A 26,304-nucleotide genomic window follows, 5' to 3' on the forward strand; every position below is an offset into this window, starting at 1 on the left:
GTCCGACATATGGAGTCAGCGGAAGAGCCGAAGCGGGGCCCGTACCACGGTGGAAGAACAGATAAGGTGTCTGAACGAGGCTGCCGTGCCCACGATTTTTTCTGTCGTAGGTTACGTGTCTCTCGGCATATGGCGCGGATCATTGGCGGGTCAAGTACCGTTTGCGTTGAATGGGAAGGGGCGATGAGCGTAGAGAAAGTTAATATCACCAAGAGACTGAGACATGGGTGACCAGTATCCCAGCCGCTCTTCATGGTGTAATTGATATTGATGGAAAGGGCGCTAGAAGTAAGTGATGCTGGGTTTAGCCTCTCACACAAGCAGGCGGGCACCATAGTAGAAACTTTGCTAGCAAGCAAAGTGATATGCAACGTCTGGCTGATATGTCTGAACAAGAAGGTGAAAATTTAGGATTAACATTTAGTGTCCAAAGTCAGGTTTCATGCTATTCAATGAAAACAGTGAACAGACAAGTGTGTGGGGATGGAGGTATGCGCCGGCGCCATTCCGCGTACATTCACATGTTCTGTCGTTCCTACTGGTTCCTATGCGCCTCCCCCTTTCCACTCGCGACGGTTATCGGCGGCAGCGCCCCACTCCAACGCCTAGACAAGAGAAAGCCTGAGCGCTCGACGAGTGACGTCACGGAGAAGAGGCCGGCGGCGTGTACGGGGATACGGGTTGGATGAAGGGATCGCGCCCTTATTGGCAACGTTAACCAGAACGCACTTATTGGTTTTTTAGACATAGTTGAGCAGATAGCCGGCAGAGAACAGAGGGTGTTCCAACATTATTTTTTAATGCAATACTATTTACGCGCTGCATTATTAAAAAGCCCGTCCATAAATAATGAAACGGTTCAACCTTAGGAATGAGAACAAATTTCGGGTAAATGATGACAGGGAGCGTGGGTTATATTGAAAAGTCACAGTGCTGCCCTCTTTTTCAGAGTAGCTTCTGTTCTGTGCGCATCGCGAATGCACGGCCAGACTTTTCTTTCAAGAGGGAAGCGAGCCTTCCTTACTTTTATGGCTTTCTCTTTCACTGGCCCCCCGCGGACTCCGAGCTGTGCGCGAGAGAAAGGACCCCGCTCCCTCCGTTCGGTTCCTGGAAGTGACCCAGTGACGACGCTTCGGGTAGTCGTGTGTTGTTTCCCGAGCCTGGGGGCGGCGACGGGGATGGAAACCGCGGTTGGAAAAGCGCGGGACGGGCAGACTCGCCCCACCGGCCCTAGAGAGCGGACCACTTTTTTACGGGGCTAAAACTGAACGTTTTGTGTATTTTTAACTTGCTTTTTTGACCTTCTCAGTGTAATTAAAGTTTGTTTGAAATGTTCAACTGCGTTCGACCCGTTATCTAGCTGGACAGCGGACGCTTTGATCCCGTCAAGTGCGATCCACGAGGCCAGCATAGTAAAAAAGTGAAGTCGACTGCCATCGGCCGCCAACTAAACGTCCGCTGCAGTGTAATACGTCACACGGCAAGACCTCCGGTTTGACCACGACATCCGCCTACTGCAAGGACACGGCATCGCCTACAAGTTGAGCAGCTGACGGCACACAGGGCAATGACAAAGTGGGCTCGTTTCAAATTTCATCGCGCAGCTTAGCAGGCTTTACCAGATACGTCCGCTTTGAGTGAGATACGTCGTGAAGCACGCACGCCAAAATGGATCAGGACAAGCTGACGCCTGAAACGTCTCAAGTTATGACAGGAGAGCATGAAGCTTCTACGGCAAACATTCGATCCCAAAGAGCAACTACGTTTTCCATGAAAGCTAAAGAAACGTATGAAACGAGCCGCGAAGAGCACTGCCGGAGAATTGACGCTGCCTGGAAGAACGTGGAGACAGCTATTTTCAAAGTGTCATGTGCAAAAGAGGAAGACGTTAACAACGCCGCAACGCAACTTCGCGCAAGCTATGAGCGCTACGAGCACGTCGTCGCCAGATACTCTACCTTCCTCGCCAAAACGAGCAGATCTGAAACCCAGCAGGAACTAGAACTTCTGAAAGCAATTGACGCAGATCGTTATGTGACCGTGAGCGACAAATTACGCGAGGCTTCAGAACGAGAACGCGACCGCTTACAAGAGGTAATGTCGCAGCACTCTCTATCGGCCCACTCAAGCGTTTCTTCGAAGTCACGACGATCGGGTTCGTCAACAATCAGCCTAGCCGCCGTACAAGCACGCGCACAAGCTGAAGCCATCCGGTCCAGAGCAGGGTTTGGTCGCAGAGAGGCCGCGATGCGTATTGAGAAGGCAAGGATTGAGGCTGAATTGGATATTTTGCAGCATGAAAAAGAAGCGGCAGCTGCAAACGCACAGGCGAATGCGCTCGAGGCAGCCGTGGAGCAGGATGGCGGGGAGCGCATGCGCACGCTCCCTCCTGTGGACCGAACGCTGCAGACTAGGAGTTATATCGATGAGCAGCAAGCCCTACGCAACTCTGCGCTCGTGTTTACTGAGGTGGCTGCCACCAACTCTAGCGACGACATAAACAATGCTCACACGTCACCGAGGGCCAACACAGCTGCGAATAATTCGATGTGTCTGCGAGCTGATGAACGCCCACCTGACTACCATGCTGCACCTAACAACCCAAGTTATAAGCATGCTGGAGCTACGAGTCGTCCTATGGACTTACGAGTTGAACCGCAGCCGCTTGTGCACGCCCCGGCACACAACAGTTCAAGCTCAGAGCTAGCCGATGTCCTCAAATTCCTGTGCCGCAAAGACCTTGTTTCAAGCGGTCTTATCAAGTTTGATGATCGACCTGAGAACTTTCGCGCTTGGAAATCATCGTTCAAAGGTGTCGTCAGAGATCTAGGTCTTTCGGCCCAGGAAGAGCTGGACCTTCTCATCAAATGGCACGGCCCTGAATCGTCAAATCAGGCTCGGAGGTTGAAATCGGTGCACGTGGATGACTTTTCAACGGGCTTGAACGTTGTGTGGAAACGGCTCGACGACGTCTTCGGGCGCCCTGAGGCAATTGAGGATGCACTACTGAAGCGGCTGGAAGACTTCCCGAAGATAGCTTACCGGGAAAATACCAGACTCCAGGAACTTGGCGACCTCCTGCTAAACTCGAGGCTGCGAAAACTGACCCGTATCTCGCCGGTCTTGGCTATTTGGATACCGCAAGAGTGGTCAACAAAATTGTCTCGAAGTTGCCATCTGGACTTCAAGAAAATTGGATGTCGGTGGGGTCTAAATACAAAAAAGATCATGACACTGCATTTCCACCCTTTTCTTTCTTTTGCAAATTTGTTAGAGATCAGGCCAGCATGAGGAACGACCCGAGTTTCATCTTGCATGCACAAAATGCGCCGTCTGTATTCAATCAGTGGAAGCAAGACAATGCTACCAAGACCACGCGGCAAAGATCGTCTGTGTCAGCGAGAAAAACAGAAGTGGATCCTGCTTCTGCCAAAATTAATCAAGATGCCACTGCTAACGAACGGCAACCGGAATCGAAGGACTTGAAAAGGTGGTGTCCATATCACAAGAAACCTCACCCTTTGGAAAGGTGTCGCTCCTTCAGTGAGAAAACCTTGGAAGAGCGGCAATCTTTCATAAAGAAGCAAGGGATCTGCCTACGATGCTGCTCATCCAAGAACCACATGCAGTGGCAATGTCAGGCAGTTGTGATATGCCTCATATGCGACAGCGCCGACCACGCTACAGCGCTTCACCCAGCACCGCCAACCTCAGAGCCGTCAAGAGCTAATGGGTCTGACGACAGTACCACAGATGACTCAGAAAGAAGAGTCACATCTAGGCGTACTGAAGTGGCAAACGCTGACAACAGCACAAAGTCGTGTGCTAAAATCTGCCTCGTAGAGGTGACCCATGAGACTCAGCCTGAGAAAACAGTCAGAGCGTACGCGATTCTTGACGACCAGAGTAATCGCTCGTTGGTTAGGCCAGAATTCTCAACGATTTCGGAGTGAAGGGGACCCCTACGCAATACACGCTCCGCACTTGCTCCGGCAGTACTGAAGTGGTTGGAAGAGTCGCTCATGGTTTTTTCGTGCAGAGCATGTCAGGCGAAGTCAAGTTTCCTCTTCCACCTCTCCTCGAGTGCAAGGCAATTCCAGAAAACAGAGAGGAAATTCCGACACCTGAGGCTGCAAGGCACTACCCGCACTTGAAGTCAGTAGCAAATGACATTCCGCCTCTTGAGGAGGCTGGAATACTGCTTCTCCTTGGCCGGGACATCCTAAGAGCTCACAAGGTTCGTCAGACAATCAACGGACCCCACGACGCGCCGTATGCTCAGAAGCTCGACCTGGGATGGGTCATTGTCGGTGACGTTTGCGTTGGTCGAACGCGGAAAACGGGCAGCGTCAACGTGTTCAAGACCCATGTGCTGGACAGTGGGCGACCATCTCTTTTTGAGCCATGCCCAAGACATTTCTTTGTTAGGGAGGCGCCGATTCTCTACTCTGCGGATAAGGTCTCAAAAGATTTACGATTGGCAGCAACATTGGATGACAACCTGGCCCCGAATCTTTTCGAGACAACAGAACTTGACAACCAGCGTGCTCTCTCCATGGAAGACAAGACATTCCTCAAGATAATGAATAGTGAATTCACCCAAGACAAATTAAACAATTGGGTCGCCCCTCTCCCCTTTCGCACACCAAGAAGTCGGCTTCCAAACAACAGAAAACAAGCTCTGTCCCGTCTGCTCTCGCTACGGCGTACCCTGCGAAAAAATCCTGAAACAAGGGAATGTTTCGTGAACTTCATGAACGAGCTCTTCATCAAGGGTCATGCGGAGGAAGCTCCACCACTTCACGTGGACGAAGAATGTTGGTATCTGCCCATATTCGGCGTTTACCACCCCCAGAAGCCTGATCAAATCCGTGTCGTATTTGACTCCAGCGCTCAGTATGAAGGGGTATCTCTGAACAACGTTCTCCTGACCGGCCCTGACCTACCGAATAACCTTGTGGGGATTTTGATACGCTTCCGGCAAGAACCAATTGCGGTTACAACGGACGTCCAGCAAATGTTCTACAGTTTCATGGTTCGCGAGGACCATCAGAACTACCTGAGGTTCCTCTGGTTTAAGGGCAACGATATCTCCAGAGAGAGAGATAAAACTTTATTGTGTCCTTGATGGGGTTAAGGGGTGGCGGGGGTCGGGAGGCTAACCCCCAATCCCCCCCTTCCTCAGACGGCGGCCAGTTCTTGCTTCCTGGCGGCGTCTTCGGCCATCCGGACGGCCCAGAGCTGCTCCTCTGGGTCCAAGCTGAGCAGCAATGCCTCCCACTGCTCGGCCGTACTAATGATGCGTGTGTTAGTGCGGGAGGTGTTGGTGGGTGAGGCTTTGGGGCATTGCCAAATAATATGATTGAGGTCGGCGCGGGCTTTGCACGCTTTGCAGAGTGGTGAGTATGCATCGGGGTACATGTGGTTGTAAAGCACGGGGTTCGGAAAAGTTCGTGTCTGAAGGAGTCGCCAAGTGGTGGATTGAGACTTAGTGTTTTGTGTGCTGGGGGGTAGCGTAACCGCTCTCTGCGGTAGTGCAGTAGAATTTCTCTGAACGTGACCATTCGGTCCCGCGCGTGACCGCGATGCAGAACAGAGGGCTGGTCGGGATCGGAAGACGCAGGAGAAGGATGATGCGCCCGGTGTGCGAGAGCTGGGGCGGCATCGTGGGCGGCTTCGTTTCCAGCCAGACCCGAGTGACCAGGGGCCCAGATGATCTGCACGCGGCGTTGCCTTGAGAGAGGAGTGCCAGAGAGAATCTTTTGCGCTTGGGGTGCTATCAGTCCTCTTGCGTAGTTACGAATGGCCGTTTTGGAGTCGCTGATGATGCAGTGTGCATTGGTAGCCGCGTAGGCTAAAGCGATGGCCGTTTCTTCGCCTACTTCGGGTTGCGTGGCGAATATTGATGCGGCCGCGGAGAGGTGTACTGCGAACCCGCGACTGCGACTACCGCCATGGCGTTTTGGTTGGGGAAGTCTGCTGCGTCCACGTAGGTTACGTCAGCGGCTTGGTCGTAGCGCTTTTGTAGTTGTTTAGCTCTTTCTGCACGTCGCTCCGGATTGTGTTCAGGGTGCATATTACGAGGTATGGGCGGGATAACTAGCTGATCACGAATGTTTGGAGGGATGGGTACTTTTGGTCCGAATTGGGTGGTGTAGGTTATGCCTAGGGTGCCTAGAATGTGCCTGCCCGTGGTGGAATTGGCAAGTCGTTCGTATTGGCTAATACGGTGCGCTTCAATAAGCTCGTCTATGGTGTTATGAATGCCTAGGGCGTCCAGTTTCTCGTTAGAGAAATCATAGAGTGCCGAATGAAGGTTCACGTTTTCGGCAAAAGCCCATCGCTAGCTGTTTCAACGTATGGCCTTCGACGGACTGCCCAACAAGCTGCCCCACGATTTGGTGAAGATGCCAGGAAGTTCGTTGAAAGAGATTTCTACGTCGATGATGGGCTTAAGTCTCTTCCGAGCGAAGAAGAAGCCATTAGTCTCCTGCAAAGAACGCAGAAAATGCTTGCAACAGCTAACATAAGGCTGCACAAGATAGCTTCGAATAGGCAGAATGTGCTGAATGCATTTCCTCGAGAGGACCACGCCAAGGGACTAAAGAACCTCGACTTCGGCACAGACGCGTCGTTTACGCAAAGAAGTCTCGGTCTACTGTGGGACATAGGCGACGACAGCTTCGTCTTCAGCGCTCCTCGTCAGGACAGGCCATATACGCGGCGAGGAGTGCTGTCGACCGTCAACAGCCTTTACGATCCACTAGGGTTTGTGGCTCCAATAACGGTTCAAGGCAAGTACCTTCTCCGTGACCTCGTGACGAAGGGTTATGACTGGGACACACCGCTTTCGGACGAGAAAAAGCAGAGATGGGACGAGTGGAAGAACTCTCTCCAGACACTACAGCACCTTCACGTGCGAAGAACGTATGCGCCAGTCTCGACGCTTGAAGCCGAAAGCAGGGACATTCATGTATTTTTAGACGCGTCCACAAGGGCCGTCGCAGCTGTGGCATACCTACGCGAGACTGACAAGCAAGGAAACAGACACGTCGGATTTGTCATGGGAAAGGCCAAGCTTGCTCCACAACCAGAACACACCATCCCAAGGCTTGAGTTGTGTGCAGCAGTGCTTGCTGTAGAGATGACCGATTCTATACTACGAGAATTGGACTTCCAGCCGAACTCGGTCACGTTCTACACGGATAGCAAAGTGGTCTTGGGTTACATATACAACGAAGCAAGAAGGTCCTACGTGTATGTGGCCAACAGGGTGCAGCGGATACGTAGCAGCATGCAACCTGAACAATGGAAATACATTCACACAGACGAAAATCCAGCAGACCACGCCACTAGAGCGATTCCAGTAGCACAGCTTAAGAGCACGAACTGGTTGTCCGGACCTGATTTTCTCTCACGACGAGAAGAGGAAGCACGGTCGTCGAGCATCATCCTCTTAAATCCTGATGAAGACAAAGAAATACGCCCTGAAGTCTGCACTCTGGCGACGGAGGTGAACAGACGACAGCGACTTGGAGCTGAACGCTTTCATAGGCTCTCGAACTGGAAATCTCTCACTCGTGCTGTAGCAAGTCTGATCCAGGTTGCCCATCACGCAAAGAACGCATCACAGGGAGAGGTAGCTCCCGTTGAGGCGCTCTCCAAATCCAGGTTCGTCATCATTCGCGCAGTACAGCAGGACGCATTTTATGAAGAGATATGCTGTATCCAGAAAGGAGAGCAGGTTCACAAGACAAGCTCGCTTCGAAGGCTTGACCCATTCTTAGACGCCAACGGCTTGATCCGCGTCGGCGGCCGCTTGAACAGAAGCGACCTTCCAGACGATGAGAAACACCCTCTATTATTGCCGGGTCGGCACCATGTGGCGAACCTTCTCGTGCGCCACCACCATGAATGCCTGCAACACCAGGGCCGACACTTCACAGAAGGAGCCGTAAGAGCTGCTGGGTATTGGATCGTCGGAGGTAAAAGGTGCATCTCATCCGTGCTGCAAGCATGCATTTCATGCAAGAAGATGCGAGGGCGCTTTCACGACCAGAAGATGGCTGACCTTCCGGCAGACCGAATCAGCACAGATCCTCCTTTCACGAATGTTGGAATCGATGTTTTCGGTCCCTGGATGATTGCCTCTCGCCGAACGAGAGGTGGTGTTGCAAACAGCAAGCGCTGGGCAGTCATGTTCACTTGCTTAAGCATTCGCGCAGTGCACATTGAGCTGATCGAATCAATGGATACGTCGAGTTTCATTAATGCCTTCCGAAGGTTCCTAGCAGTGCGAGGGCCCGTCAAGCTAATACGCTCTGACTGCGTGACCAATTTTATCGGAGCTTGCAGAGAACTTGGAATCAGCGCAGAGGGCATTCATCGCTCACAAATAGGCAAGTTCCTCAGTGGAAACGGCTGCAAATGGATATTCAATCCACCGCACGCGTCCCATATGGGCGGTGCGTGGGAGCGGATGATCGGCATTGCACGCCGAATTCTTGACTCAATGCTCATGCAGTCACGTCATCAACGACTCACGCATGACATTCTTGCAACCTTTTTGGCAGAGGTTGCGGCCATCATTAATGCTAGGCCCATAACTCCTACTACGTCTGACCCCGAAGATCCCACAATCCTAACTCCGGCGACGCTCTTAACCCAAAAACACGGAAGCGCATCTGTAACAACTGGGCAGTTAGACACAAGCAACCTCTACAAACGGCATTGGCGTCTCGTGCAAAACCTGGCTGACGAGTTCTGGAAGCGCTGGCGCACAACGTATGTCACTACCTTGCAACAACGCCGAAAATGGCAAGCAGCAAAACCCGACCTCAAAGAAGGCGACGTCGTTCTACTCAGGGATAAAGAAGCAACCCGTAACGACTGGCCCGTCGGAGTGATTACACGAAGCCTGCCCAGCGCAGATGCAAGGGTGCGCAAGGTCGAGCTGAAAACAGCCGAAGACGGGGTTGTGAAAACATTCTTCGGACCAACAACAGAAGTTGTGCGTTTGCTGTGACCGTGATATAGTGGTGGCGTCTTAACAACAAAAGACACCAGACGGGGTGTGTTCTGTGCGCATCGCGAATGCACGGCCAGACTTTTCTTTCAAGAGGGAAGCGAGCCTTCCTTACTTTTATGGCTTTCTCTTTCACTGGCCCCCCGCGGACTCCGAGCTGTGCGCGAGAGAAAGGACCCCGCTCCCTCCGTTGGGTTCCTGGAAGTGACCCAGTGACGACGCTTCGGGGTGTCGTGTGTTGTTTCCCGAGCCTGGGGGCGGCGACGGGGATGGAAACCGCGGTTGGAAAAGCGCGGGACGGGCAGACTCGCCCCACCGGCCCTAGAGAGCGGACCACTTTTTTACGGGGCTAAAACTGAACGTTTTGTGTATTTTTAACTTGCTTTTTTGACCTTCTCAGTGTAATTAAAGTTTGTTTGAAATGTTCAACTGCGTTCGACCCGTTATCTAGCTGGACAGCGGACGCTTTGATCCCGTCAAGTGCGATCCGCGAGGCCAGCATAGCTTCTCTGCCTTGATTTATTGTCGGTGTCAAAGAGTTTACCGTTCATGTGACCACAAACGTTCTTCAACAAAATGTTTCCACTGCACCATAACACATATCTCATGACAACTTCACTGGTGTGCCCTTCTTCACATTCGGGACACATATATTTATTCCAGTCTAGATTATGCTCTAAACGAATAATTTCGCTTTCGAGTCCACATATTTACAACTCCTAAAATGAGTTTAGCAATGGAGATACAAAATGTTCATGCAACTATTTACAAAGAAACAGCTGCCTTATTCCACTGAATTCCAGCTTTTCTCTTCATTGCCTTAGCATTGGCACCCAATATTCTGTCATTGATCTTGCGGAAACATGAACGCCTGATTTTTCGGTCCCTATTTCTAATTGCTCCAGCAATTGGACACGCAACACTTATTAGGCATATCCTGGCATGAATGTAATCCACATTCCACGGCAATGAATACTTGATGGACACACAACCGCAATCGCAGCACAAGCGCAGAGAATACATGCACGGCTAACGTCTAGAAAAAAAAAATGCGCTCGGACGCATGTCACACTACGCGAGGACTTTTCTAACCCGAAACTATCCAATTAGCAGCAAGGTTCCCGGAACTAATCGGATTGTTATCGCTGTCGTCGCCCACTCGATCTTCCGCGTCTCATTTTCTACACAGCTGCGCCACTCGTAGCTTCGGCACTTTCGAATATCTCTGGCAATGCAGCGACAAACCTAGGCCTCAAGTTTAGAGCAGAGAAATTGGGAGTCATTACGTGGCGTCAATTCAACAGCGTCATACCCACAGTCAAGCAATAGGAATAGCTCGGCGTTTCCATTCGGCGGGCCCGTGTTAACTTGGTAGGTCAAACCACATCAACCACTAATCAATGTGGTAAATGTAAAAAAAAATGTCTTATAGTAGCCACTGAATGAGTGAATCAGAATGTGGTAACTCTCGAATGGAAGCACTGGGAAATGCACAAGTGGCAGTCACTTGCAGGGAGCATTTTGTTCTATTTTCTGTATTGTGAGCAACAGAATAACTAAGCCAAGAGGATAATTAGCGCAGAGCACTTTCCACACCTATTCGTTTCCTTTATTAACGCTTTCACCGCAGAGTTCATTTCTGCATGGGCAGGTATGCAGTCCTCGGGAAGCTTTAGCTATGAAGAAGCAACATGTGCATAATTACTTAATTTGCGCCATACGAGAAGCCGTGTCATCAGCGATATATATTGTACAGTAAAGGATGCAGGAACAGCTAGCTTTTACAAAGAAAAAAAAAAGGCGAAGAAGGGAAAAGGAGGTGACAACGTTGTAAATTCCGAGCAATCACAGCCACATCGCGTTATAGACATCTTAAGTATTCATAAAGTGCTTCAGCGTTCCATCTCGCGACTTGCATATAGAAAATTAAAGCTAAGGTCAGGTGGCGCCCGTCTTGTCTAAATTTAATTCATTAAGATCTTCACACTGAATTTAGAGCGCAACGAAGTTTTACAACCAATACATAATAAGTATTTACTTTTAAATCCTCAGAGAGAGAGAGAGAGAGAGCCCGTGATTTATAATGTCTGTCCAGACACGAAATAAAACAGTGCCTAGGTAGTACATGGCTGGCGACGAGATCGCTTTCGATGTTGCGCACAAAACTGTATGTGTACGCGCCATATGAAGGTGTGTCGTTCGATGTCAGGTGAACGCCGTATCGCAGTCCATTGGAAGTACCCGACTCTCACCCAAAGAATTTGCACTTCATGTTGGGGTTCATCTGAGACTCGGGCGGGCAATAAAATGCCCGGGCGAAGGCCTCCGAACTGCGCACCGCCTTGTTGCAGTCCACTGTGTGCGGACCCACGGCATCGGGTCGCGTACAAGTCATGTAGCACAGCGTCATGGTCTCCCGAAAAGCCCCCCACGATTCCCTGAAGAGCTTCGTCTCCCCTGTCGCTGACTGCACGACGGTACGCCGCGTAGGCAACCTCGAGAGCGGGGATCTCGGGAAAGATGCTGGCCCTCGCGCCGGTTATGCTGTGGGTGTTGTCTCCGCCACTGGCGGCGTGGCCGCCAAGCGCTGGTAGGCAGCTGTCTCTCTCCTCGAAGGCCTTCGCGGAAGAGCTGCAGGTGGTTGAAGACATTGAAACGATACATCATGGCAGAAAAAAAATAATAATACTTTGGCGTTAACGGCGTGTGTTGTAGTGGTTATAGGGCGTTCTGCAGCTAAGGAGGAGGTCACGCGTATGGTTATCGGGCACGGCTGCGGCATTTTGCTGTAAACGAAACGCAAAAACGCTCTCGCACATTTATACCGGGTGTGTTTTTCTCAAGATTATGCAGAATTATATTGTTAAAATTCACCTGGGGTAGAAAGCATAATTGTAGTCATTGAGCTGGATTACTCAAAGAAGTTGACATTGCTTGCACGAGAAATCGCATTGCACGATCGACTAATCAAACAAATTTCACTGATCGGGTTTCTCATAAATACTTAGGTTTTACAACACTTGCCGAAATTTACGAACTGTAGCCGGTGCTCAAAACTCGTATCACGCTGAAAATTCAGACCAAGATGGTACGTCTTCCCATTTAATCTGTAGCCGGTTCAGACCATCTTGGCCTGAATTTTCAGGGTGATACGAGTTTTGAGTACTTAAATCCCGAAGTTGGCGATAAAATACATTCGCGTCGCAGTTACGTTTGTGCTTCAAAGTATAAAACGTCGTTTTATTAAAAATAGAAGCGGAACGATAAATTTTATCTCAAGTGTGGCGGCGCATATTACGGCGCCATGGTCAACATTTGCTTAAAGTGTGGGGATGACTTGCGAACCCACCGACTACAATTTGAGAATTTCGCTACTTTTCACTACCTCCTAATTTGCAATATGTGTATTAGATTAAATATTCTAAAAGCTACCTATTCATTTTCTGTCGATTAAACTATTATGCACTTCGATTTCTCGTGCGAGAAAAGTGGCCTCTTGGAGTAATCCAGCTCAAGGAATACAATTTCGCTATCTCTCACGGGTGAATAAAAAAAAAAAAACTGTATGGTGCTAAAAACAAAAACAAACAAGAACGCCACATATACAACGCGCTTTTTTCTTGTAATTGCAGCCAATTTTAACATGTTGCCTGTGGCTGACAGCACAATTCTGATCATTACTACCTGCTATAATTGCTTACCAACTTTTGCGTTACGCGGCTAAGCATAAGGATGGAATCCCAGCCGTGGCTGCCACATATTGATGGGGACGACTTGCAAAAATACCCGTGTTCCCACCGTTGGCGCACGTTAAAAAGGCACACCTGGTAAATATTATTGCAGAGTCCCACACTATGGCGTGCCTTATATTCAGATGCTGGTTTCGGCATTTAAAACCTCCGAAAACATGACTGTATAATAACCTTTGACCTAAATCACAAGATGAGGCGGTAAATTACTCCTACGGCAAATCAAAACGATTACTTGAAGAATTACCGTAATTACGCTAATTACCGTTCTGATTAATTTCTTGACGGCACATATTGAAATCTACGCATTGTACGTAGTGAGTGTATGAAGTGTGTCCCACGTAATTTGAACCACGAATTTAAAGATGAAAGGCGCGTCGGAAGCGAATGTAACCGAACGCATACTATTCGCAATAGACCATAGTTACTCAGACAATATTTTTCTTTTCCCCATAAGACACTAATTGATAAAGTTTAATTAGCCAAGTTATTAATTATTGGTCGAGGACTTGGTGAGCACCTTCAGAAACCGCAGATCGAGTTGTTTCCTTTTCGATACGTCTCACGTAGTCCTTTTTTCCGGGTTGCAAAGAAAGCCCGCGAGATATAATAAAAAGCACGTGACGGAGCGTTTGCTCACTGGTATTGTGCTGCTCTCGAGACTGCGATCGGTGAACGAGGTCAGCTGCATCGTGACTGACGACGAGGAAGCGGCAGGGCGTTCCTTTATCTCGTCGGCAGCGCTCGGCAAGCAGCATGCATTTTCGCCGTCATCCGACGGGAGCCGACCTTGTTCGCGGAACGCACGCTTGAGAGCAGCGAGATACCACAGCGCAAGTGCTCCGTCACGTAGGTTTTTCCCTATTTCGCAGGCTTTCTTTGCAACCCGGAAGCAAGGACTACGGGAGACGTATCCTAAAGAAAACAACTCGATCGGTAGTTTCTGAATGTGCTCTACAAATCTAGGTATCATACTTCGGGTTCTCCGCCAATAACTAAACAGTTGGCTAATCAAAGTAATTAGCTAGTCAGTTCTAGGGCAAACAACAAAATTGCCTGAGTTACTATAGGCAATTCCGAATAGTATGCGTTCGTTTAAATTCGCTTCCAACGTGCCTTTCAGTTTTAAATTCTTGGCTCAAGTTATCTGGGACACACTGCATATGCAAGGCATGCTGACATAAAAGGAATTTTGAGGGTGGCACAGGTTCCGATATATGCACCGTCAAACTTACGGTAAGCATTCACTGTTGCTGCTCCCTAATTTTTTAAGGCATTGCTGTTTTTGAAGCACAGAAGTAAATGGAACGCCAATGCATCTAGTTGGAAACCTTGAAAATTAATGTGTAGAAACTGGCTTAGTACTGAGAATTCGTTAAAGTGCACATGCCTTGCGATATCGCGGACTACAATATGTTCTGATTATTATAAATAAAAGGTAATTATCGTAGCTACGTTAATTGTACAATCAGATGTATTGATTTCCCTTAGAAGTAATTAACGCCTCATTGAGTATTTCCGATTATGGGTTACATTTGTGCTGTTTGCCTATCTGAAATTTAAAAAGATGGAGTGCTTTTAAAATGAAACCCTGCATCTTTACGCGCCCATTAAAGAAACCCAGGAGCTCAAAGTCGATCCGAAGCGCTCCTGAACGACGTCTCTTATAGTTCTAGTGCTGCCATGGGGTTTTTAACCTAATTAATGACTCAACGCCTCAATCCCTAAACATGCAAGGTGTTCTTTAGGCCTAACACGAATAAAGAAAAGGAATACCAGAATACCTATTTCCGCATCAATAACGGGAAGCTTACCCGGACAAAAAGAAGTACCCGAATGTGCCGTTCGGGTGCCACCGCAGTCCCTGCCTGTCTACGGACGCGACCAGATTGAGTGCCATGGAAAAGCCCAGACCCCCGTAGAACATGGCCTCGGTCCCGCCAGGGTAGTACAGGGGCGGAGTAATGGCGCCCACGGCCACCTTGACGTCGCCGCTGGAGGGGTCATAGAGCACGTACGGCAGTGCGTAGCTGACCGCGAAGCTGAAGACGTCGATGTCAGCGTGCGGGTCATGCATCTTAGCAGCGCAGCGGCTCGTCTTCACCCAGTACTCGGCAAACGAAAGTTCAGTGCTGGGAAAATCGCTGTACATGCGCTCGAGCACGTCGTTTTCGAGGAAGCGCTCGGGGGGCCACAGCTTTAGTCGCGTCGAACGCAGCTTCTCGACCGCGAGCTTCCGGCTCTCAACGTCCAGCCATTGCGTTGCGTTGGCCGCCTCCGCAGCCGCTGACACCAAGCTGTCGAAGCCGGCTTTGACGGCGGCGCGCTGTGCTGGCGTGAAGCGCGACACGGAGCTGAGCGCAATCACCAGGAGCCGATAGGCGGCCTCGACGAATCGCTCGCAGAAGTACGGCCGATATGTGGTGATGCCCTGGTCGTACCGATTCTCAAGCAGCTGGATATCCGCTGCCGGAGCAAACAGCTGCACGCAAGACCAGGCGATCAGGGACAGCAGCTCGGTTCTTCTGTACGATGACATCACGGTCGCCATAGTCCGGAAGAACTCTACGTCGCTTATGAAAACCTGGTCGTTGGGCTTCACTTCAGGCTCAAGCTCGGTCTGCCTGAAGGCACGTAGCCACAGCTTGGAGGCCAGCGGCGGAGTGAGAAGTCCTATTCGAGCGATTCGCACCAGAGCTGGTTCGCTTACCTGAAGACGCCTTGCGTTCAGCAGTTTTCTGAAGACGTCACCTTCCATAACCATAGCCCTTTTGATAAACTTCGTGTCGACCCCATACTTAGTGTAGTTTCGGTTAAGGATGTAGAAAAACGTGGCCCAGTATTTCGCGTATCCGCCGGTGCTTTTGACTGTGAGATGCTGCTTATACAAAATTGGTATGAGGGAACAGGGCTCCAATATGAAACGCCAATTCGGTGAGGAGAAGCGCATAGCGCGCACTTGGAAGAATAACGGGACCTGCCACTTGAATGCTAGCGTCATCACTACATCGAGGGCGCTGGTGTCATTTGGCGTGGGTTTCTCTGGCCAGGACAGTCTACATTCGTTGAGGAACTTCCAGAAGATGTCCAAGTTCGCGCCGTACCGTGATCGGTTGCCCATGCAGGACTCGTACATGGCCATTGGTTTGTGGCCCACACTAATGGTTTTCGTCCCTTCGCTGAGTACGCTGTAGAAATGCGGAAACCACGATTTCCTTACGTCATCCATGGCCGAGCTCGTGTACTCTAGGTAGCCTTTCGGAGGCGACCAAGCGGAGCAGACGTAGGCGCTAAAGTTGTGGCATGGATCGAGGTCGCGGTTTAGTCCATTAGAGAGGCGCCACGAGTGGACGAGGCAGTCCTCAGTCTTGCAGAACGGTGGCGATGGTGGTGATTTGGCGCCTCGTGCGAACAGAAACACAATGACGATTGTCACGGCCCTCACGATCAGCATCAGGACGATCATAAGGGTGAGGTGCTGCACCTTGATTGACACACCTGTTGCAGTTAGGACAATCTGAGAGCTGCGTGGAGCCTGCAAGAAAATATAAAAATCAAGAGGCATTTAAGCAGATTTCGGCTAAAGATGATGTTCAAAATACAGAGTGATCTATCTACAGTGGCGACGCCCACCATCTTCTCTGTGACGTATTTACGAATCGCCCTTACGTTGCGCGGATCGGCGATCGTCGCGGTGTGGCTGTTCAGAACTGTAAAATGTATCAGTCGCCTTCGTCGTCCAGCCAATCGGGGAAAGAGAACTTCCATGTGCCCCCACCTATCAACAAAGCCACGGCCGCTCTTCTTTCAGCCCTACATATTCGTCCAGACTGCCTTGGGTGGCGTGGTGCTTTGCAACCAAAGCTTTCGTCGAGTCTCTTTTCACGGTGACGTGCGGTGTTAACAATTAGCTAAGTACTCGGAAGAATCGTCCCTACGCTCCCGAATTTCTGACTAATGCCCGTGTGACAACTATACAAGGAAAGCTTTCATTTGTCCAGGGGGGCAGGGGGAGGTCGGAGCCCGGGCCCGACCCCCTTTTCGGACCCTCCGCTCCCCCTTGTGCATATATATATATATATATATATATATATATATATATATATATAGATATATATACTATACACACACAAAGCCTTTCATCACGTTCGCACTTGAAGAAAGTTCGTGTGACGTCGAAGTATTAGTCATTCAAGTTCCTGCCTTACTGAGTAGTTACGCGACCTCATTGAAGGAGGCAGTTTAACTTCACAGCCTGAGTCTCCCGGATGAGGCAAACGACAAGTGAATTCACTTAATAAGGAATGCATATATATGTATTTTGCGCGTATTAGGTCGCACAGGTAGACGTCAATGGTAAAAGCCATGTAAAGTCTTCTAAAAGTGTTAATACACATCGATGCAATCAAGAAATATATTCCTGTCGGAAGTTCATATGAGCAGATAAACTGCAACATTTATAATACTTACACATTATACAAGAATTTTTGGACACAAGTTATAACTACAATTACTAGCACAAATCAATGCAACTCCGCAACGCAAATGTTAATTAGAGCATGCCTTATGCAAATGGCTTAATTTATTTCCCGGTGGAGGAAAAAAGGATTATTGGATAATAGATTATCAGGCACACGAATAAACAAGCATATTAGCACATCACTGAGTAAATGCTGAAACAGCGAGATCCGAGAAGTGCGGAAGGACACGAATGCAAGTAGGAATAGCGTGGACTACGTTATTGAGCAGCTGATAAACTTTATTGAGCAGCTAATAAAGCATATATGATGAATAAAATTCATAAGGGAAATGTACAGCATAAGATATATACCTTTAAATAGCGCAACGAAGCGTTTTTTCCATACGCAGAAGGCCTCACCTTGCTTTCGCTGTTATGTACCCCATTTATATTCCTGTGCATTTACTTTTTGCGTTTTTATAAGCGAGATGGTTTACTTGAAGCTTGCCTCTATTGCCTGAAGCTCTACTCACTCCGACCTTGCCTTGTATTAGTGCCTGATAACTTTTGCCAACTGCATACCTCATGAACACCTTGCTGTAGAAGAAGCGCTCTGCAAAACGGGAGCTCTGGTACAGAACGGGTCAGATCTATACGATAGCTCCCAACTTGTTTCTTTTATCAATGCTTAACGCCACGCAACTTTCATGAAGCCGCATCGCTCCATTAAAACGAGAGCGAACGATTGTCCAAATTAATCGGTAATGCCCAATCAGTCAGTAAGAGCGCGCGTCTTCTAGTGTTTAGTGACCGCGCTTGGCTGTTCGTGCGTCTGAGGAGGGCTACATAGGCGGGCCGCGCTCTTTGTTTTCTTCGCCGCGTTGAAGCTTGCAATCCGAGATGGGTGGCACTTCCGCGTGCGCTGTCTCCCCACGCGCCTCGTGTTAAGCTTCCGTTGGTGTCGATATGCGATGGCAAATACGCTTCCTTCTCAACGTCAGACGGGTAATGGTCAAGTACCGACCAGCGACATGCCCACAGTTGGCTCTGTCGTTGGCGCTCACGCGTGTTTTTAGCGGGTGGATACCAAGGTGGATACTGCGTCGTCCGCAGCCGCGGTAGAAGCGAGCTGGACGCGTGTTTTATATTTCTCGTTTTATCTGTCGACGTCCCTACACCTTATAAAGTACAAAAGCCATTTGAATGAGCGACTGCGGGTGCCGAAATAAGCACGTAATACTGAGCTGAACAGGATGGCGGCTTGATGGGCATTATCTTCCCACGCACTGAATGTTTGGCTTTGTTGGAGGTCACGTGATCAAACCAGCGTTTGGGAAGGAGAGGCGTAGCTGCGAATGACTGTGCGCGGCAAACGCTTACGCAGCCCGGTTGTCGTGTCTAATTGTCGGTAATCATTGGCGGGTGCAGTGGTTCAGGCCAAGCAGGAATGGCTGCCAACTTTATGCGCGCTCTCTTCCTTGCCGGGCTGTCTTATTGCGCCCCCAGTGTTGCAGATTGCGTAGTCCAAGAGAAAGTGGTAATTGGAGATATCGTTGATAGAGGCCGTGTTGTAGTGGACACAAAGGTAGACAGATGATGATCATCAATCTAATCTGCGGAGTCGCGAGGTGAATCGCGCGGCTGCACGAAGCTTTCGCCCCCGCTGGCGGCCTTCTTCATAATGCCGGCGTTGTGACAGTGCACGCGTTCATCCAGTGCGATATTTACAGGTTTAATTAGTGCGTGCATTACGCTAGGCTTGTTATTTTAATTAATAAATGAATGCTACCTACAATTTATATGGCCGATAGAATTAACGTATAGACAGGCTCGTGCAAGGACTGCAGTATTCTGTCGCGATTTTGACGAGCCTTACATGGGACCGGCCATGTGATCTAATTTTTCTAACTACATGCATGAAATTCGCCATGCACTTCCGTGATCGCCTTCTCTCGCCATCTAGTAGCGACGCCCGTAAGTGCAATGTGGGCGAAAATACGATCTTGAGCGTGAGCGGAACCAGCGCACCGAACGCGATTGCTGCTCGGTTGGATTAAACAAGCATATATATATATATATATATATATATATATATATATATAATAAATTGAAGGTCCAGTTGGTGCTGGGGCTCTTACATGGGTGCGGCCCTTACACGGATTTACACGGTAGTAATTTTCCTTCCGGTAATTGTTTTATACTTCGCTATCACTACTACGTCGCCTTCGCGGCGAAACTGCAGTCTCTCTCTCTTTTTTTTTTCCTGCGAGTCCGGGTATCAGCGCTGCTGCGCAGTGGATCCGGTTAGGCCTCATTTGGGTTTCGGATGGAATTATATATGTATTTATGACCTTTTCATGAAAGTGGCGATGTTTCCATCTTTCATAAATGTAAATTATTTGATGTATATTTATTTAACGAGTGATTAGCATTGTCTATGGAAGGAAAAGCAATACTGAGGCACGTATCATTCAAGTGCATTTCACACGGCATTGATAAAATGCTCTGGTGAAGGGGTCACTGAAATCTGCAGGTTTCTTTCAGGATGAGAAAAAGAGTACAAAATAATTTGACGCGAGGTAAGCAAAAGGCAACAGATTTGTTGTCTATGCATAGACTATCCATGCCATTAGAAATAATTGTTAGGTGGCTACAGCTTTTCTTGAATTAATATAACAAACTTTTTCCTTTGTATGTATTTAAAGATATGGTGTTTGCACATGGTGCTCACACTCTCAATTAAGAAAAAAACTATTTGAACTTATAAAGCACGGATGCGGTAGGCGCCGCTGGTGCTTCTAACGCGCTTGTCATCGTATTGGTAGGATTCGCAGAATTAAAGCGAAAATATGATTTAAAGCCTGTGAACGTCCGAACCGACAATGATGCAGTAGGTTTTTAAACGGAATAAAACATTAAGTGAAAACTCAAAAGGCAACTCAAAAGAAACGTCAAATGATGTGGGTAACAGAACGCCTGTCATGACACTTCATGGGGGCGTGGGGCAGGTGTCGGCATCACCGGGGAAGGGGGGGGGAGGGGGAGGCTCTGCGCCTTCGTCCACGGGGAAACGTCGGAGAGGGCTCGGGCTCTGGAGCCCCACCCCCTCCCCGCAGTCGCGCCTATAATAACATTGCATTGCATTCCAAGCCACCAGATATTTTGCGTCGGCAACAAAACGCGTCTCGCGTGAAAAATCGAAGCTCCAGGAGTATAGTGCTGTTGTTCGGAGCTTATAAAACTTCATGCACAAAGCTCCATGCATGAACTCTAGATGCTCTGACCCGAAACTGCGTGAGTGAGGTCGCACATGCGTGATGCCGTGAAAATGCAGGACAAGTGTGATCAGCAAGTTGAGCGTCGAGAGTTAACTTGTTCCGCGCACGGTTTTTTCTCATGTGTCAGTGCTTCGGGAGAAATGACTTTGCGCGGGTTCTCTCCCACTCGCCTTCCGTTACACTGCTTTTGTGCTGCAGGCGTTCGCAAGTATTGCAGATTCAGCTGCTTACAGCCACTCTGGCTTCAAGCACAGCGCAATAACATGAGAAAGCCTGGAAACACGCGGTTAGCAAAACTATGCAGAGCAGCGGCTCGGTACCAGAGGTGAAAAAGGAAGAGACGAGCACTAATAAAATGCCAAATTGAAATACGGAAAAGGAACACACATGCGATTCATCAGCGTGCTGAGTGGTTGAAAATGCGACGGCTTGAGAATAGAGCGCGCGATCCTTGTAGATCTACGCCGTCGGTGAGCAGCTGGGAAGATAGTTTAGGCCATGTGCACCGAACGTGATACCCGCTCTTCCTTTTTTGTCTCTAGCGTGACCAAACATGATTTGATGGACTATGCTGAGCTGCCCAGATTCTTTCAGTGAATAAATGGCTTCAATAAATGACACCCCTGCGCACTCGTGTTAATATGTCAATGCGATTTCCTTCTGTTTTTTTGGTACAAGTAAAAATTACAAATTTCGTAAAAGACGCGCTCTCTTCCCATAAGTTACCTTGATTTTACTTTTGTGTGGAAAATATTCAAAGCAAAATGTGCAGCGCTAACCCGTGAGCAGTTTTTCAGTGTTTTAGCAATTTTTTTTTGAACAGCTAAAATGCTCCAAACACTTTAATAGCACTACGTGCGTTGTATGTAGAACAGCACTGTTTGGCATAAAAAGTGTGCGTTGCCTTTCAGCGTTAATTTTGAGGGAAGCTGATGGGGATAAAAGAAAAGGCACAGATAAAAAAAACTGTTCCAGTGGGGGGGGGGGGGAGAGGGGTTATAATGGTCTTTTATACATGGCGTTTTAAACAAATGGGCACGCTGGGACAAAATGGAAAATGGCGTGAGCGTAGGCCACTGATCAGCATGCGGATTATGTTTGATGCGATGATTTTATCCTTTCAATTGCCCTCCTCCCGTCAGTACTAACAAAAAAAAAGCAAGCCTGGCTTCTTGCGTGCGTTACCATAACCCTGTTGCTTCGCACGCAACAGCGGACCACAGGAATAATAATAATAATATTTGGGGTTTTACGTGCCAAAATCACTATCTGATTATGAGGCACGCCGTAGTGGAGGACTCCAGAAATTTTGACCACCTGGGGTTCTTTAACGTGCACCTAAATCTAAGCACACGGGTGTTTTCGCATTTCGCCCCCATCGAAATGCGGCCGCCGTGGCCGGGATACCATCCCGCGACCTCGTGCTAAGCAGCCCAACACCATAGCCACTGAGCAACCACGGCGGATGGCGAACCACAGGAAGAGGACACCACAGAACAAGGCTGAAAGAAGTAGCTATGCGTGAAATTAGGCTGTCGAGCGAGCAGTTTCATTTTGCCGCGTCTTAGACAAGATGTCGCCTAGCGCGTTGCTGCAAAGATGGCAGATTACACTTAACATTTTGAATGCCCTTAATTAAGTTTGCAATCGAATGAGGAAAAATGTAACTGTTTTGATTAGCATGCCCATTCTGGTGGAAATTTACCTCCTCTCCAAGAAATTGTTCATGCGAGTTATTCTTGCAACAATGCAACGGCGAGCTTCTAGAATGCAAGGGAACGAATACTTTTGTGAACGTTTCTTTTTTCTTTCAAACTAGCTACATTTTAAAATCTTTTTGTACTGCTCATAAAAACCTTCGGAATATTTTTTGGAAATTTGGTTGCTTTGATGTCGAATTTACTTCGTTACTTGTGGGATCATTTGTGGACACCGTGTGTGTATTGCTTCCACCATCTACGCGCACAGAGAAAATAGTCATTTAAAATGGCTGTATGAGACGCACACTGCTTAGATATTGAATATCGGTATTGATGCCACAACCTGAGCAAATGCAATGTTGTAAGGGGGTCAAGCTAAAGAGACGGAGCGACGAGGCCTAAGATCCTCGTCAGTGGGGCACGAGGCGAATGCACGCAAGAGACCTGCTACTTGCAACCACTGTTTACGTCGTCAGGTGTAGTCATTGTACCTTAATAATTACCCATCGCCGACATCGGCGAAGGGCCTATTTTTGTAACAACAAGAATCGTCATCTGTCTTGCTGTCGTTTCTTTTCTTGAAATGTGCGCGCTTGCTATTTTCTCGTCAAGAACGCTATGCGACGCTGATAAGGCACGTGCCGCTTGTGTGACCGGGAATATCAGGGGTCCAGCGTTATAGGAAAGAAAGGTACGAAACGCAGTTTACCGTTATGTGTGTACATATACATACATATATATATATATATATATATATATATATATATATATATATATATATATATATATATATATATATATATATATATATATATATATATATATATATATATATACCTACGATCAAAGGGCCCAACTACGTTCAGCCTGCCAAGAGTACTGAAAGCAGGGAGACGCATAAGGCTATGAGATATAGTTAACTCTTTCATGGTGAAAATAATGCCACCACTATGCTATAAGAAGCCCTGGAAGTTATTCTGATCTGCAGCCAGCAGATTCCCTGTCCTAACAAGATGACTAATGGTGCAATGCAACGTAATTCCATCAACGTTCATAGCACCTGTTGCGACGAAGACAACCGCAACACCACCATTTTGATAGGCTGTGACTGCTTGTTAGGAGTGGAACATCATAAACAAGGTGAACACAACCGACTCCGCGCAGAAGGCTGGCTAGACAAGAATCAGCTAAGTCCCTTACCTTCACCCCAACCACCACAGCAATCGACACGAACGATCAGACAAGCTGGACTGCTTCAATGTAATCGCAATGAGCTCGTCTAGAGGAAGATCAGTTGCGACTGCTGTCAAGGGAGAAATGGAAAGCACGTACTATTACCAGATCAGCAAGACCGTGACTCACCGTGAACTTCAAAAATAACATTGCCACCGACCAACTGATGGAAACGACGGGATGGACGAACTCGGTCTGCGAACGTTGGTCACCGAGGACAAAACGGAATCGTTAGAAAAAAGTGACAATCAACCTCACGCGAAATCACTGGGCATTGACAGAAGTTGGAAGCAGCACAACTGCAAGCGTTCGCGCGGACATACCGAGGCTACCTTTATAGAAACCGTATTTACTGTTGAAACAAATACCACGACCCCGAAAGAGCGTTCTCCGCTGGAGGCGAGTCCTGCGCCGGGGCCACTACCTAACCATTAGAAAGGCACTTAATTGAAGGAATACCACAGATGCCATTCCCATCTGATTCAGCAAGGCAACACTTCATTAAATGCCATTCTTCATTCCTGCTTCCTCCCTGCGTGCGTGTCTGTTCTCGGGTCGCGCCGCTCTTTCTTGTTCGCCTGTCGGCGACTATGCTGACCGCATCGTCAAAACGAGAAAAATGATTCGCTTATTCACACGCATTTGAACCGGCAAGGCCTACGCAAAACTGCTCTCGTCTCTTTATCAATACACTATTGTCTTCGGAAATGTTGGACACAAAACTGTGAGGAACGGCACGAAGGGAGGTAGGAGAGTGCAAAGGTGACAAGTAGTATGAAACTCACGTGATCGAAATCATAGTACGAGGTCCTCCGAGCTTCTGACTTGATTCGCTGGCCTTCGAGGTGTTCTTTGTTGATGGTGTTAAGTTCTTGAAGGACAGAGGAGAACGAAGCGTGCTGGTGAGATAAACTCGCTTTGCGACTTGACTGGCTCACTTTGCGTCCATCTCGTGGCTCCGGCTGTCCTTCCGAGAGCTTCGGAGAGGACTCGGCCCTTTCCTGGATCGAGGTCGCGGACAGCGTCTGGAGTGTATTCGCACCGCTGACGGCGCAATCCGGAGACTGAGCTGGCAGGGTGGTTTCACATTCTGGTTGGGGCGCCTGTTGGTCCTTCTGCTCTGGGAGCCGGTTGCTCTCTCCAGGCTTCTCCGTCGTCGGAGCAGTGGGAGTAGCAACGACAGGTTCTACCGGACCAAAGTCGGCGGTAGCGAGTTGCTGCTGAGGCTCGCTGGGGTCCGAGGACTTGCGCTGGAAATCGGCGGTGAAAGACAGCCTCCGTTTGAGAGGGCTCTTGTCGCGTGGGGGATTTACTTCGTCCAGCTGAAGGGCGGTGGTCGTGGCTACCGGCAAGTTCGATTCCAGCGCGGCAATCGCGGAGCCTTTCGGATCTTTTTCTACACCGGTATGGCTGGGACGCCTGCGTGTTGCTTCGGACTTGCTCGAGGCCGACGAGCTGCGTGACGACACACTTCCACTGGAACTGACGCTATGTTTGCGAGAGCGACGTCGCTTCTTGCTTCTCTTCTCGTCGGGAGCATCATTGTTTGGAACCATATCGCTTGTTCCTTCGCGGCGAACTCCAGAGACGTTTCAATCCAGTAAAACCGAGGAAATTGGGGTGCGAGCCCTGGAAGCCTCGTCTTCTTCTAGTGCTACCTCGTGGCGAGAGCAAATGGCGCGAGACCTCGCTGGCCATTTCTCACTGATTTCAGCGCTATATAATTTCGGAACCACAGTAAAACCAGGCTGTTAACAAAGGAAGTTTTGTTTTCATTATAACAATGATTAATTCCCTTTAATACGATCTCTATCGAAGACGCATACTTGCCCAAGGTTTTGTTCCATTAGTCAAAGGGAATTTAGAACTCCTAATGTTTCATGGTTTGAGTGGTCTTTTCAAAGATGCATTTGTGCAAAATGGCAAATCTGCTTCCTTTATTAGATTTTATTTCTAGTCGGCAGCAAAGTAAAAAAGTAAAGGATCACCGAATCGTCTTAAAGAAAGCAACGTCGACATACCTACATCGAGGGTGTTGATTTCTTATGCATTAGTTTACAAAATTCCTATTTAAAATTATTAAAACTGATAACCTTCTAGTTTGCTTTCCTTTCGAAAAGCACACGTCTACAACTGAAAGAAATGCCCTTAACCCAAGTATGCCTAGCTTAATTCATTGTATAACTTCAAGTGTTGCCTCACGTGTACTTCATCCCCAAGTTTTCTCTCCCCCCTCCCACCCATTTAACTTCCGACTACTTGGTCAATTACCTGTAGTGGGCTCGCGCCATAATAAAGGAAGAAAGGAAGCAAGTCATTTGATTTATATGCCTGAAAGGCTGCGTCCTTCACATTTTAGGCACGTTAAGTATGCCCCGGTGGTCACAATTAATCCGGCGTCCCCCACTACCGCGTGGCTTATAATCAAATCTTGTTTTTGGCGTATAAAACCCCATAATAAATTTGATTTAGGTGTTCGTTATATGCCTATGATCTTTTTCTTTCACTTTCTCTTAGAGGGCAGCGCTTAGGGGCCCGTTCCTGCGGGGAGCATCAGCGTAACCGAGGGAACAAGCACATAGAAGGATGAAAGAACGAATGCAGCGGCGGATAAAAGATGGCGAAAGCGAATAGAGCGCGAGGAGGAAAGCGGAGAAGGCGGGTGCAGCGGAACTTTAAGACGAATAGCGGAGGAGAAGAGTATGGCGAAAGTGAGAGAAAAAAAGCGTAGTGCCGCATAAGGTGTGCTCTGCGCCGATGATCACTACAAGATGGCACGAGATTAGCAGGCGTCTTCTGGGAGGTCTGTGTGCGGCGGCTGCTGTCAATCGCGCCCTCGCGTCACCCAGACGCTGCCTCT

General features: G+C 48.6%; 1 protein-coding gene across 1 annotated transcript; it reads right to left on the minus strand.

Annotated features, from left to right (window-relative positions):
* Positions 1–10,618: 10,618 nt before the first annotated feature.
* On the minus strand, positions 10,619–25,075 carry LOC135909033 (membrane metallo-endopeptidase-like 1). The gene is made up of 3 exons (XM_065440891.1): positions 24,230–25,075; positions 14,589–16,309; positions 10,619–11,656 (listed from the first exon to the last, which is right to left on the minus strand). Exons 1-3 carry the CDS (start codon positions 24,998–25,000, stop codon positions 11,140–11,142), a joined length of 3,009 nt encoding a protein of 1,002 aa, XP_065296963.1. The 5' UTR covers positions 25,001–25,075; the 3' UTR covers positions 10,619–11,139.
* Positions 25,076–26,304: the final 1,229 nt, after the last annotated feature.

Source organism: Dermacentor albipictus, chromosome 2 (assembly GCF_038994185.2).
Source record: "Dermacentor albipictus isolate Rhodes 1998 colony chromosome 2, USDA_Dalb.pri_finalv2, whole genome shotgun sequence".
NCBI lineage: Eukaryota > Metazoa > Arthropoda > Arachnida > Ixodida > Ixodidae > Dermacentor > Dermacentor albipictus.

Coding starts and splice junctions, on each gene's coding strand:
- LOC135909033 (XM_065440891.1), bottom strand. CDS start 25,000: ATGGTTCCAAACAATGATGCTCCCGACGAGAAGAGAAGCAAGAAGCGA. Junction 16,310..24,229: donor CGTACTATGATTTCGATCAC/GTGAGTTTCATA, acceptor ATTTTCTTGCAG/GCTCCACGCAGCTCTCAGAT. Junction 11,657..14,588: donor GGGTACTTCTTTTTGTCCGG/GTAAGCTTCCCG, acceptor AACCACCTGCAG/CTCTTCCGCGAAGGCCTTCG.